General features: G+C 33.8%; 1 protein-coding gene across 1 annotated transcript; it reads left to right on the plus strand.

The window, feature by feature from the left end:
* The first annotated feature begins 11,004 nt into the window (after positions 1-11,004).
* On the plus strand, positions 11,005-14,368 carry LOC132744202 (uncharacterized). Its single transcript, XM_060732824.1, has 3 exons — positions 11,005-11,171; positions 11,491-11,750; positions 11,883-14,368. The coding sequence occupies exons 1-3, from the start codon at positions 11,148-11,150 to the stop codon at positions 12,613-12,615; spliced, it is 1,017 nt and encodes a 338-aa protein (XP_060588807.1). The 5' UTR covers positions 11,005-11,147; the 3' UTR covers positions 12,616-14,368.
* Positions 14,369-14,378: the final 10 nt, after the last annotated feature.

A 14,378-nucleotide genomic window follows, 5' to 3' on the forward strand; every position in this document is an offset into this window, starting at 1 on the left:
AACCTTCTTGTTACTGGTCATTAAGATAGAATTAAAATGCATTGAGATGACACTATTTGCATTTTCTTGCATATCAACGCACTTGGCGGTCAATCCTTAGATTTTTATCCAAAAGTGCGTTTGATCCCAAAGTGAGCTGTGAGGTTTACCGCACTTTGGGGTTAGATCCCAAAGTGCGTTTGACCCCAAAGTGCGGTGTTACAAAGCAGCATGCCTCTAGATTCCCGATAATTTTCATGAACATTTTGGAAATGCGGGTCGCAACTACTTTGGTGCCGACAATATGTGTATCTATATATTCATCATGCTTAATAAATTGATATTTGTTAATAAAAGTACAATATTGTAAAAGCTTTCTGAGGCTTTGTATTTTGCTACGAGCAGCGTGTAAAATTGAAATCTCGCGAGACCGGCAATTTCTATCCGTTGAAGCATATTTACTCTTTAATATTTGCGTGTATTTTAGGGAGAGAGTGTATTAGGATAAAAAAAATAAAATAATTAAAATAAGGGTCTGTCAATAATTTCCCACATAAAATGTAAAATTATTTTCTTGACGCTAAATTCCGTATATCAGGAACATTTTTCTCACGTTTGATCTCTTTACTTAAATACTATACATGGAGGCATGTACTTTTTAAGAACAAGGGCACATTGTAGCAATATACGCCCGTCACAGACAGAAGCTTTTGACAGAGATGTGAGCATTATATGTATCCATTTTTGAAGATATGCTCTGGGGCAATATCGGATATATTGATAATCTTTATTACCCTTCCATGATATTTTTCCCGCCTTTTTGATTGGATATTGATCATCCGAAAGAAATTGATATTACCGAGCCAGACGGGTAATATATTCACTAAATTTCCCCGTTGGGTACCCCACGGTTTAAACAACATGCGCTGTGGCGATGCACGTACGGTTTTATTTTACGCGATGTAAATTCCGATTTACAAGCACTTTTTAACTGTCAAATGATAAATACTTACCAAAATAGAGTAATCATACATATTCTTATCAGTATTGAAAACAAATATGACCTTGTGAAAGCTTGATATTAATTCCAAACAAGAGCACCGCTATGCGGATCATTATATGCCCGAAAGTGTTTTTTTTTTAGTAAGGATGAAGCATTTATAAGACATGGGAATTAGCTGTTCATCCTATAAAATTTTACAGCTGTCGGTTGATTAATACTTAAGTTATTAATAATGACCTTAACCTTTGACCTTGTGACCCTAAAATCAATAGGGGTCTTCCACCCAATATGGGCAATCATTCTAAGAAGTTTGAATATTGAAGGCCAAATAGAACTTACGTTATGCTCTGGAAACCGTTTTGGTTTTAAGTTGTGACCTTGACCTTTGACCTAGTGACCCCAAAATCAAAAGGGGTCTTATGCCTAATATGGAAAATCATCCCATGAAGTTTGAATATTGTGGGAAAAATGGAACTTAAGTTATGCTTCGGAAACTGTTTTCAGTATTAAGGTAATAGTGACCTTGACCTTTGACCTTGTGACCCCAAAATCAATAGGAGTCTCCTACCCAATATGGAGTATTATTCTATGACGTTTGTATATTGTGGGTCAAATGGAACTTAAGTTATGCTCCAGTGTTTTCAGTATTAAAGTAAAAGTGACTTTGACCTTTGACCTTTTGACCTCAAAATCAATAGGGGTCCTCTACTCAATATGGACAATCATCCAATGAAGTTTTAATATTGTGGACAAAATGGAACTTAAGTTATGCTCAGGAAACTGTTTTCAGTATCAAGGTAATAGTGACCTTGACTTTTGACCTTGTGACCCGAAAATCAATAGGGGTCTTCTACCCAATATGGACAATCATCCTATGAAGTTTGAACATTGTGGGTCAAATGGAACTTAAGTTATGCACCGGAAACCGTTTTCAGTTTTAAGGTAATAGTGACCTTGACCTTTGACCTTTTGACCCCAGAATCAATAGGGGTCTTCTACCCAATATGGACAATCATTCTTTGAAGTTTGAACCCTGTGGGCCAAATGGAACTTAAGTTATGCTCCGGAAACCAAATTGCTAACGGACGGACGGACGGACAGACAGTCGGACGCCAGGGGGTATAATATAATATGCCCTTTCGGGCATATAAAAAGTGCATTCAACAGACTTCTCCTTTTCTTTTGTTTACATTCGTTAGGTTCGAAAGAAAATACGTCATGTTTTATGTGACGTCATGTTGTGATGAAGGGGGTACCCTAAAGGGAATCTTATTTCGACGTTTCATTTGAAGTAGCAATGATTTATTTTAAAATCGTCTTAACTCGGCAGGGGAAGGGTAATAAAATTATTATTTTGGTTTTGGAGTGATATATATGGATATATTACCTGCCAAGATAAAATCTTGACAGGTAATATATCCACATATATCACTCCAAAACAAAAATTACATATACTCTAGTAATGATGCCCCCACAAAGTGGGGGGGCGAATAGCATTGCACTTGTTCGTCCGTCCGTCCGTACGTACGTCTGTCTGTTCGTACATCCCGAAATTTTGTGAACGCAACTCCTCTTAAACCGGGTGGCAGATTTTGCTTAAACTTCCAGGGATGAACAACCTTAATGTGTAGATTGTAGTAAAGGAAGGAATTTTTAACAGAATTATGGCCCTTTGTTGATTTTTCACTATGTAGAAATTTTGTGAATGCAACTCCTCTTAAACTGGATGGCAGATTTCGCTTAAACTCCAAGGGATGAACAGCCTTAATGTGTAGATGGCAGTAAAGGAAGGAATTTTCGCTGCGACCAAATTTAACAGAATTATGGCCCTTTATTTCATGCTTTTCAGTGTTTTACTGTAATATATCAGACGATTATATTCTGATAAACCACAAGTTAGGTTTACAAAATATAATTTTCACTGTAGACGGAATATATCTGAATGCGGATGAAAAGAAAATCATAACTAAATGTAATAACAGGTAGAAATAAAAGCCTTCATACGTAAATTTTGCTTCTTTAGGAAAAGAAAGTCGATGTCATCATACATCATGTTAAAAATGTTACAAAATTAGAGAAATTTACCAAATTGATGATGTGACGTCATAATGTGATGACGTCAGAAAGGAAAATGCGTGACGTTACGCGGCAAAATCAGTAACAAATACTTAAAATCACTTAAAAAGCATTAAATAAATAGGCAATTCATTTGTTTTACATATAAGATTGAAATATATTTCATTCGTGAACACCAGCTATTCTATTTTCAATATTGCATCTGGTGTTCACTCAGTGAAATTATATTTCAATCTGACATGCAAAACAAACAAATATCCTCTATTTATTGAATTTTTTACTATATATCATAAATATGTTGTCAGTGGGGGCATCCGTGTCCTTTGGACACAGTTCTAGTATTTTATCTGAATCCCTTTGTGTGACCTTGATCTTGGCCGCAGGGACCGTAATTTTGCTCGCGACACTCACAATAGTGAACATTTGTGCCAAGTTATATTGAAATCCCTCTATGCATGCAGAAGGTTTGCTCCAGACAAGCGTTTTTCAATGACCTTTAAGTGTGACCTTAGCCTTTGACCTTGAACCCAGGCCCGGCTTTCACTAACGTTCTTAAAGTAAAAATCTCAGCTCAAATCTAAGATCTTTCTCAACAAAAAATTGAGATTGAGATTTTCCTTAGTTTTGCTTTCAATAAAAGAAAATGAGTAACATTCCAACTTTATATTTGAGATTTTTTGTAAGATATAGTGAGACAAGATTTGGCTATGTCAGATTTTGTCTAAATGAAACTAAATCATCGTTCTCATGGGTATTTTCACTTTCTGCATGGTTATTTTGATGAATAAACATAATTTGACCTTTTTGGCAAATAAAGTGTCTATAAATTTCATATATTAAGTAATATATTGACTGATTTTTGTGGGTGACATCATGCTCTCTCATTAATGACGTCATCAAATTATGACGTCACAATAAACACACTAAATACTATGTATTGAATTTTGTGTTGTTTTCATTTAAAATACTGTTTGCAAAAAATAATTAAGATCTACATTCATTCTTGATAAATTATTTTCATTAGCATTCAAATATTCATAAATTTGCTCCTCGGTGTATTTTGTTATTGTTTTTTTGTCGAAGATCTAGTTTTTTTAATAAAACGAGAAAGATATATCTGTAATCATGAATGAAATAATTATACAAACAATTTCCGTGTTACGTCATTTTACATCAAAATAGCAACTATATACTTTGTAACAAAAAGAAAAACTCCATATATTAGTCTTAGAGGCCCATCAACAATGCACACTAAGATTGAAGTTTTAAGATAGCCGTTTATGTCTTGAGAAAAAATCAGTCTCAGATGAGAAAATTCTTAAATGTTGAGAAAAAGTTTAGTGAAAGCCAACTTGAGATTTTTTTCAGATGAGTTAGAATCTCAGTCAGATTTGGGACAATCTTAAGTTGATAAATCTCAACTTGAGATTGTTTCAATATGGACTGAGATTATAACTCACTTGAGAAAAATCTCAAGTTGGCGTTCAATAATTTTTTTCTCAGCATTTGAGAATTTTCTCAACTGAGACTGTTTTTTTTCTTTCTCATTAAACTCTCAGTGTGCATTTTTGATGGGCTTCTATGACTTAAATATGGAGTGTTTCTTTTTGTAATGAAGTATATAGTTGCCGTTTTGATGAAAGATGTCGCAACAGGGAAATGTTTTGTATATTTATTAAAATAAGTAAATCTATATTTCTTGTTTTATTGTTTAAAAAAAAGAACACCCAAAACAAAAAAAAACAAACGAAAACACCAAGAAGCAATTGCAAATGTGTGAATATTTTAATGAAAATGAAAATAATTTATCAAGAATGAATGAAGATAAAAATGCGAAACAAAATTAAATAAATTATTTAAGTATGACTATTGTGACGTCATAATTTCATGATGTCATTAATAGAGCGCATGATGTCACCCAAAAAAATCAGTCAACATATACACTCATTCTCACTTAAGTACGACATTCCATGTCTTCAACATTATACGACCAATATTTTGAGCAAAAAAGAGAGGACATTCCGTTAATCAGTTTTGATGTTTAGTATTATGTTATTGAAATATTTTTATGAAATTTTAGAAAGTTTCTCGTTATTATTTTTTTCATAACAGAGCTTGTGGCAAAGAAGGGGTAAGGAAAAAGGCATGTCTTCAAAATGATCTAAGTATATATTAATCCGTATATTTTTTAAAATATACTCGCTTGCAACAGTGCATACTCGTTATTCTTGCAGTTGCGTTGCATACTTTGTCACCAAAAAACATTTTCAACCGGGCGAGAATTATTTTGTGCATTATCGATTATATAGTACTTGTCTTCAAATACAAAAACATTTACGAGTATTTACTGCAAAGGAAGGTAAGTCACATATGATTATATATTGAAGGGTCTTTCTATACACGTAAATGATTAATAGTAATATAGTTAACATAAAATGTTAAGAACAAGAGCTTCTGCAGAACCATTATGTTGAGGGCTGACGGCAAATGTGGATTTTGCGAGCGTAATTTTTACAAAACCATTTACGAGGCTGCTAGAAAATTGATAAATTTTCAAAAGTTACAATAGAGAGCTGTTCATTTATGGTACTAATAATGAGTGTAGGTGTTTGTCTTGCGAACATATCCTCTTTTGAGAAGACTTTATGACTTTTTCTTGTAAAAAATCAACTCAAAACAGAAATAACCACCATTTACGAGTCCACCATTTACGGGACAATGCCCCTCTTTCGGCTCTTTTAAACCAACCCGTTTGTTTATATAGCTTCCATTAGCTTCATATAGAGCCTTTAGGTTAATTAATCATAAAACTTGAAGAAATGTAAAGAGCCGCCATTTTTGGAAAATATTTTTCGTCTTTAATTTGTGCACAATCAGGTAGGATGTTTTAACAAAACAGTTCTTTATTAGTTTAAACGATAATTGAAGTTTTTTAATGGTAAATAGTTGATATTGATTTGCTTTTACAATGCCATTATGTGTTGATATATGTTGCACCCGCAAGAGTCAGAGACACGTGTAGAAAGATTGTCCCGTAAATGTGTAAAATGTCCCGTAAATGACAAACTCTATACTTAGTTTATAAAACCGAAAACTTGTTAAATATTTATTTATGTATTCATGTATAGATATTATAGCTAATTTTAGCATATATTTTGTATTTGAGTGAATGGTGTTTTGAATGAACATGTTTTTATTGCAAAGTGTTTGAAACAGAAAAAAATAGTTCAGAAAAAAAATAACATTGTCGTGATTTTCGAGTTTAAAAAGTTATTTACTTTTGAACATGGATATGAATTACATCTCATTTTATTCAACTCGTAATCAATTTGTTAAATAAAACATAATATACACGCTTTATGAAAACAGTTGCAAATAAAAAGCTGTTAAATAGTACGTCCCGTAAATGATCACATAATGTCCCGTAAATGGTGTGCATGTTTTTTATATATATAAAACAAATTCTGGTAAAATGCTGCACACGAAACAAACTCATTTGATTGATGGTTTATTAAAGATATATTTAATGTAATCACATACTAGTTTTTACACAATTTGTATAAGCAAATTCTCGTTTGTTGCCCTTAGAAAAGCACATTTAGGACGTTACGACACATTTCATTTCAACTTGTTCATGCATCTCTTTTTATTTCAGAATGGCAAAAACAAAGTCACAGAGGATGAAAGAATATAGAGAAAGAAAAATAGCTCAATTAGGAGACGAATGGTTGAAGAAAGAAAATACAAGAGTGAAGAATTATTTCATACCTGTAGCACAACTGAGTAAGGAAAAGCAACAGCAGAGACGCATGAGAAATAGAGTAGATTGTACGAAATACAGAAGAAAAATAAAATTGAGAGACGCAGGAAATGACGATGAAATTGAAAACCAACATGATCAAGAACCTGAAGCCATGGCTAATACTTCAAAAGACGATAACGCAGTTAGTAGTACGACAGATTCTATCAATGGACCATTGACCATAAAGATGGCATTTAAAAGGCCACAAAGTCAATCAGAATGTGAACCAGGTTGCTCGAGACAGTCACGCGGCAGAAAGAAGATAGCACGTGCTTTGGCTAAAGAGTACAGGAAAAATGAACGGTTAGAAGCTGAGAATTAGGCTCTTAAGAGAAAACTAAATACCGTACGTAGACACCTGAGCAGAATCAAAAGTTGTGATAAAGGAAAACAGAGCCAATTAACACCTAAAAGTAAAACCGATAATTTGTTAAGAAAAAGTGGTATAGATCCCGACGTATTACCAGCCATCAGAAAGAAACTTTTGTTTGCCGAATGTATCGGTGAAGAAATTAAAGAAGCTGTGAAATATAATCGGGCAACTGTAAAGCGAATTGTTTCCGGAAAGATTATCAAAAAATATAAAATGAAGAAAACACTAGAACAAATGACAGGGTTAGACCGTCGTCGTAATACGGATTCTGAAATAAAATCTGTCGGGAATATAGTAAAAAGATCACGAAATATTGCTATAAATTCAATTATAACAAACGAAATAATAACTTTTCTTGAAAGAGACGATAATTCAAGAATATTACCTGGTAAAGCTGATGCCGTTAGAGTTGGAACACTTAAACATCAAAAACGTGTTCTTAATGATTACATGTACAATTTGCATACTAAATTCTTGGCTGAATCGACATATAAAGTGTCACTGTCAACCTTTTGTCGTAAAAAACCGCAATGGATTACTCATGTAAACTTTTCTTCAAGAAGTGTATGTTTATGCTCAAAACACCAGAATTTTGCGCTTAAGGTGAGTTGTTTGAAGAATTACAAAATTACTTCAATAACAAGTCCAGACAAATTCATGGATACATATGGCTCAGAAGATGAATTAGACCACTTGTTAAGTAGAATTTCTGCTACAACAATTAGGTATCAAGAATGGAAACGTAAAAAAATGAAGGATAACAAAGAACGTATGCGAATTGTAGATATCGAAGTTCCTAAAGGAGAATTCATGCACATAATGAAGCAAAGTTATAGACAATTTGCAGAACACATAAGAAAGGTGATTGAGCAATATAAAGCGGTGAAAGAAATGAAACAAAGATTGCCATTAGGTCATATTTTAGCACAAATGGATTTCAGCGAAAATTATGCGTGTCAAAACATGGAGGAAATTCAGTCGGCATACTGGAATGCCACTGCCGTAACTTTGCATCCGGTCGTATTGTACTTTAAAGGACATGATGGAAGTTTAAACCACATCAGTGCCGTATATGTGTCAGAGGTCCTGAATCACAATGCTGCTATGGTCATTGCTATCTTAGACAAAATAGTAGAATTAGCAAAAGCGGAAGTTCACGATTTACAGGCTGTGCATGTTTGGACCGATTCACCGACGTCGCAGTACAGAAATAAGACAATATTTGATAACGTAAGCAGATCACAAACACGGTACGAATTGAAGTTTTCGTGGCACTTTTTCGAAAGTGGGCACGGGAAAGGCCCCTGCGACGGAATAGGGGGGACAACCAAGAGATTAGCAGATAATGCAATTAAACAAGGAAAAGTTGTCATACAAGATTCTGATGATTTTTATGAATGGGCAAGAAACACAAGTAGCCAAAAACAATTTCACAAAATATCAGTTGATGATTATGAGAAATCGAAAGAAAATGTTGATAAACGAAACACTGAAATACATCCTGTTAAAGGTACTATGAAGATTCATAGTGTTGTGGCAACTAATACCGGAAACATTAAGACGAGGGAAACAACCTGCGTTTTATGAAGATTGCTTTTGGTCTTACCGGCTTTAATGAAACAACAAGATGCAAGTGGATCAATCATAGCCTAACAAAACCAAAGAAAAAGCAGATATGTCAGACTTCTGACTTTGACAATGATAGCAGTAGCAAAAATGCTTCGGACGTGACTGAATTGCCAGAAAGCAGCAGAAATGAAAACATAAGAAGTGATACCGTCATGGCAAAAAATGGTGACTTTTCTGTCATAATATATGAAAATTTGCAAAGTGGTTGACATTGATAATGAAGATGAAGAGGTGGAAGTGATCTGTGTGGAGAAAAGTGGAAAGGTAGAGGGCCGATTTAAGTGGCCGAGAAGGGAAGATAGAATTTGGATAAGCAAGAAAAATGTGCTAAAAATTATTGACGAACCTAAAGGAATGGGCAAAACATGTTGAATGTTTAGTATAGATAATGAAATTGCAAAGAAATTTGGATTGTAAGTCTTCTAATAAGTTATCATGGAAATCAAATACAATGGTACTTTATAAAGAGTTACTAACTAGTATGACCGTATATATTGTTAAAACAATTTACAATATCAATAACAAAGTAGCTGTCGTTCGTGCATTTCGTGCATTTGATTCATACTCGCTGTAGAAACCTGACACAATACGTAATGACTCAATTTTCGCACAACATTTAATTGTTTCATAATACATGAAGTTCAAATGTAAGTTTGATTTATGCTATATGATGTTATGTTAAAATGTTATTTTGACAGCAGTTAACTTCGTTTTGTTGATGTTAAAACTCTTTCTGTGTTTCGTTTAGGCAAAACTATATGGTATATAGTATTTAGATAATCAAACCTGAAATCGATCATTTACGGGACAATTTTCTGCCAACGTTAAAAATTATTCTTACAAAGCAGATATGGTAAAATAATTTAGCCAAAACATTTACTTCAATTCATGCTAGTTTGTTCAGTTATGTAATCCCTTAATTAACAGGTTTTTTTTTACATTTATCCATAAATACATTGTTAATATAAGTTTGAAATCTGCGTATTTTCATTGTTAAAGAGTTATTTTGGTTTTATATTGCTATAAATATTATAATTCTTTTTGAATAACTTACAGTTCTACATACTTATTCCGTAAATATGCATATAATAAAGTTTTATTTCTTAGTTCTGTCAATAAATGATTCAAGAGATTGTGTCACTTACGGGACAATGTCACACCATTTACGAGTCATTGATACTGTTTTAGAACATTACATACCGTTGACTCTAAACATTTTTTAAATTGCATCGTACAATTAAGCAACATTTACAGAATTAATCTGGAAACTCTTGTAATCCTGCTTGTGCTTATCGTAAATATATAGCTTTTGTCAGTTATGAGTTATTGAAAATAAAGTTATGAACTGTTTGGTGCGAGTTGTTTTGATCAATAATATTTTCAAATCGACCAACAAAATGCAAGTTTAATAATTGATTCTGATTTTCAGAAGTGTATATAGTAAGTTGAAAAAAGTTTATTTAGATGTAAAATAACAAAAGGTGGTAATACATAACTGAAAATGCCTATGTCTCGAAAATGACGTGTGTTTTTGACAGGTCAATGTAGAAAATATGTTGCTGAGCGAAAACTAAGACACTTGTACTGGTAATATTTTTTATATTTTAATTGTTGAAAGGCTAGTAATTACAAATAATGATGAAAACCAAATCTTCGAAGAAGTTCATTTTTCAGTTTTGGAATATGTGAAATGTCGTACTTAAGTGAGAATGAGTGATAACAGTACCTAAATATATATGATATATATGATTTAATATATATGATTTTGATAGGAACTTTATTGCCAAAAAGGTCAAATTATGTTTATTTATAAAAAAAAACCATGCAGAAAGTAAAAGTACCTGTGAGAATACTAATTTAGCTTTACTGAGACATAATCTGAGACAGACAAACCCAAACTCCCCGCAGCGGATACTTCCCCTGATCAGTACAGAAACCACTGCCACCACAAGTAAATTCGGTCGTCAGAGAGCCGAATATATTTTTTTAACTTCTAATTTTAAAAAAGAATACTTTATCTCATTTTAGTTTTCTTTCATTAAATTGTTATGCTTAATGTACAATAATGTAAAAAAAAATATCCTACGTATAAAAATTATTTTGTAAACATAACGAAAAAAATGTTCACTGTGACACCGTATATGTATCCTCCTGTACTTTATTTCGACGCATCTTAATTACGACGCCATTTTTGTTTTGACCTCGTTTTCGATTTCGGGTTTCCGTATGACGTCACTCTCACGCTTTTTAGTATATAAACACCACGGTGATTTCTCGCAGCGAAAATGTGGAGAGTCAGGGATTTTGAGGTACTCTTTTCATACTTTTTAACGTGAAACACTTAAAAATGATGTTTTTTCTTATTACTAATTTTGTTTAACTTTGAAAATGTAGTTTTCAGAAAATTAATAAAAATGACAGCCAGACCAGCCGACACCGCACTCCTCGCTATTTTTAAAAGTCACGTGACAGTCATGTGACAAGTAATGTGACCACTAAATATATATAATTCACTGTATAGGAAGGTGTACTCGTTAGCTCAATTTTGTGAGAATTTATAGTAAAGCTTACATTCTGTTAACCTATTTTTGTCAAGTTTCTATATTATTATTCATTTTATTTTTACAGACCCCTAAAGTCAAGGTCAGGAATTACTCTCCTACTTCTATGACAGCAGCTTACTTAAAATGCAGGGAGGCAGGGGCCCCAATAAGAACAACTGCTCGTCAGTATGGTGTGCCACAGGCTACATTAAGACACAAGCTTAGTGGAAGAACCAATCCTGAGGCTGTTCGTTCAGGACCACCACCTTTATTTACACAGGAAGAGGAAGCCTTATTAGTGGAACACCTTATGTTCACTGCTTCTGTTGGATATGGATACAGCAGGTTGGCATTTTGACATTATCTTATGTTATTAAATCCAAGTGTTAATATTAAATCATAAATTTAATTTATAATCAATATTTTCAAAAATTATTTATTGATGCCAATTATATGAAAACAATTATTTATTTCCAGGAAGGAAGTTATTGATATTAGCACAGAGTATGCTGTTGCTTTGGGTCATAGACAACCAGGGGAACCTTTATCAGTTGGCTGGTTTGTATTGTTCAAGTCTCGGTGGCCAGAGCTGAAGATCCTTGCTCCAAGAGGCCTTGAACTTCAGCGTGCCAAGGCAACGTCACAGGAATGCGTGGATAGATATTATAAAGAACTGTCACATATTCTTGTTAAATACAATCTTTGTGATCGTCCAGAGAGACTTTATAATGTTGATGAAAAAGGCTTAAGTACTAGACATAAGCCTCCACCTGTTGTCTCTGGGCAAGTAAAATCCCAAGCTGTAGTGTCAGCCAGTAGGGATAATGTTACCGTGTTAGGTTGTGGTAATGCTCAAGGTCAGCAAATACCTCCATACTTTGTTTTTCCTGGTGTTCGAATGAATTCCGCATTGCTTGAAGGTAGTACTCCTGGGGCTGATGGTACTGTATCAGAGAGTGGTTGGAGCAATAGTGAAATCTTTAAGCACTATCTCCAATCACATCTGATAAAGTACTTTCCAGAAAGATCTGAATCTTGCCCAGTTGTTTTATTTTATGATGGGCATAGATCTCATATTAATCTTAATATTGTTCAGTGGGCAAGGCAAGAACACATTATTTTATTTATTCTTCCTGCTCATACATCTCATGTACTTCAGCCCATGGATGTAGGTTGTTTCGGACCTTTTGAAAAAAATTTCAAACAATGAACCATGCATTGAGTCTGACGTTGTTTTATCTAAAACTGTCTCTCCTGCTTCTTTTTTCACAAATAAAAAAACCTCTCTGACATGTAAGAAGCCACCTACTAAGAAAAGAAAATATTTAAGTACGATTGTGAGTGGTAAAGCAATTACAGAGGATGATATGTTTGAAGCAATTAAAGAACATGAAGCTGCTCGCAAACCATCAAGTACAGGTAAAGGGAAAAAAACATCAGAGAAAGGTAAAAAACAAAAGAAAAGTAATAAATCTGACCCTGTCCCTAGTACCTCTGTCATCAGAAAGCAGACTGAAGTTTTTACAAATGTTGATGATGATGATGATGGTGATGATAACTCTATTGATGAATCTGAAAAATGTTGTGTGTGCAACAAATTCACACCTGATGAAGTCAGGAATAGTGTGTCTTTGGTATTCACTAAGTGGGTGCAGTGTGACAAATGTGGACACTGGACACACTTGAAATATTGTACAAATATTGCTGTTGTTCGAAGAGGTGACCATTTTTTTTGCAAACATTGCACTCCAGAGGAGTAAATAATGGTAAATGTATGTAACTATTGTTGTTTTTATTTACCTGTAATGAATGTTAAGCATGTTTGAATGTAATTCTCTGAAAGACTGCAAATCTTGTTATAACTATCATATATTTATGCTTGTCAGTGAACTGATTGTTTTTAAAATGTTTCGTGCTGTTTACAAAATTGCTGTACATCATTCTCGCAGTGAAAAGGAAGTGTACTTTCGTTTTAGAAAGATTAAATATAGAAACCAATCAAATGCGTCGTTTCTCTGTACTCTCATATCCGCCATATTGGAAATCACCCCTTGACATATATTTGATTTGTTTGTTTTAACAATAGTTTTCAGCTAATGAAAAAAAGTTGTAAAAGATGGAAAAATGAACAAAAATTCCATTGCTAAGGTAATTTATCAGTTGACACCTTTATTTGATTCGGTGCACAGCGATTGTTTCTTAGGTGCGTCGGAACTGCGTACACGAGGATATAGTAAACAATGGCTGAAGTTAGACAGTAACTGTTAATAACGATTTCGCAAAGATCCGGGATATGTTTGAAAGTGTATAGTAGACAAGTTGAGTGTTTTGAACATATCTGGTAAGGATGTTATTGTAAATCTGCCAGTTGGATATGGGATCCTTGGCGTTCTGAAACTGGCCATGTTTTTGTCACACGATACAACTATCGTCACGTGGGTTTCAGTGGTGGCAGTGGTTAAAGTAGCTAAGCGAGACGTAACCGCTGTGAGGAGTTTGAGCTTGAGATTTTGACTTTGAGAACGTTAGTGAAAGCCGGGCCTGGTTTATACACACGACACGGCTTCTCATAGATGGGAACATTTGTAGGAAGTTTCATTGGAATCCCTCCGTACCTGTAGGAGACATGCTCTGGACGAAATCTTTATAATTATTTTATCATCTTTAGTGACCTTGACAATCATCTTTACTGACCTTGACCTTGCATATATTAACCTAAATTACATGTTTCACACCAGCAGTCATGAAAATGAACATTTGTGTTTCAAATCCCTCAATAAATGATGACTAAATAGTCCCAATACACATTTTCAAAATTTTAATCTGAAATTTGACCATATATGTGACATTGACCTTGGCCGCAGGGACCTAAATTTTGCATGCGCCACTCTGCCTTGCAATAGTAAACATTTGTGCAAAGTAATATTGAAATACCTTTTTGCATGTAGAAGTTTTGCTCTGGAATAAAGCGTT

The sequence above is a fragment of the Ruditapes philippinarum genome, unplaced genomic scaffold (assembly GCF_026571515.1).
Source record: "Ruditapes philippinarum isolate M1 unplaced genomic scaffold, ASM2657151v2 ctg9700_1_1_1_1, whole genome shotgun sequence".
NCBI lineage: Eukaryota > Metazoa > Mollusca > Bivalvia > Venerida > Veneridae > Ruditapes > Ruditapes philippinarum.

What these genes read in the sequence shown, in the direction of transcription:
- LOC132744202 (XM_060732824.1), top strand. Translation starts at nt 11,148, where the DNA reads ATGTGGAGAGTCAGGGATTTTGAG. An exon ending in GGAGAGTCAGGGATTTTGAG is followed by an intron (nt 11,172 to 11,490) that starts GTACTCTTTTCA and finishes TTATTTTTACAG; the next exon opens with ACCCCTAAAGTCAAGGTCAG. An exon ending in GTTGGATATGGATACAGCAG is followed by an intron (nt 11,751 to 11,882) that starts GTTGGCATTTTG and finishes ATTTATTTCCAG; the next exon opens with GAAGGAAGTTATTGATATTA.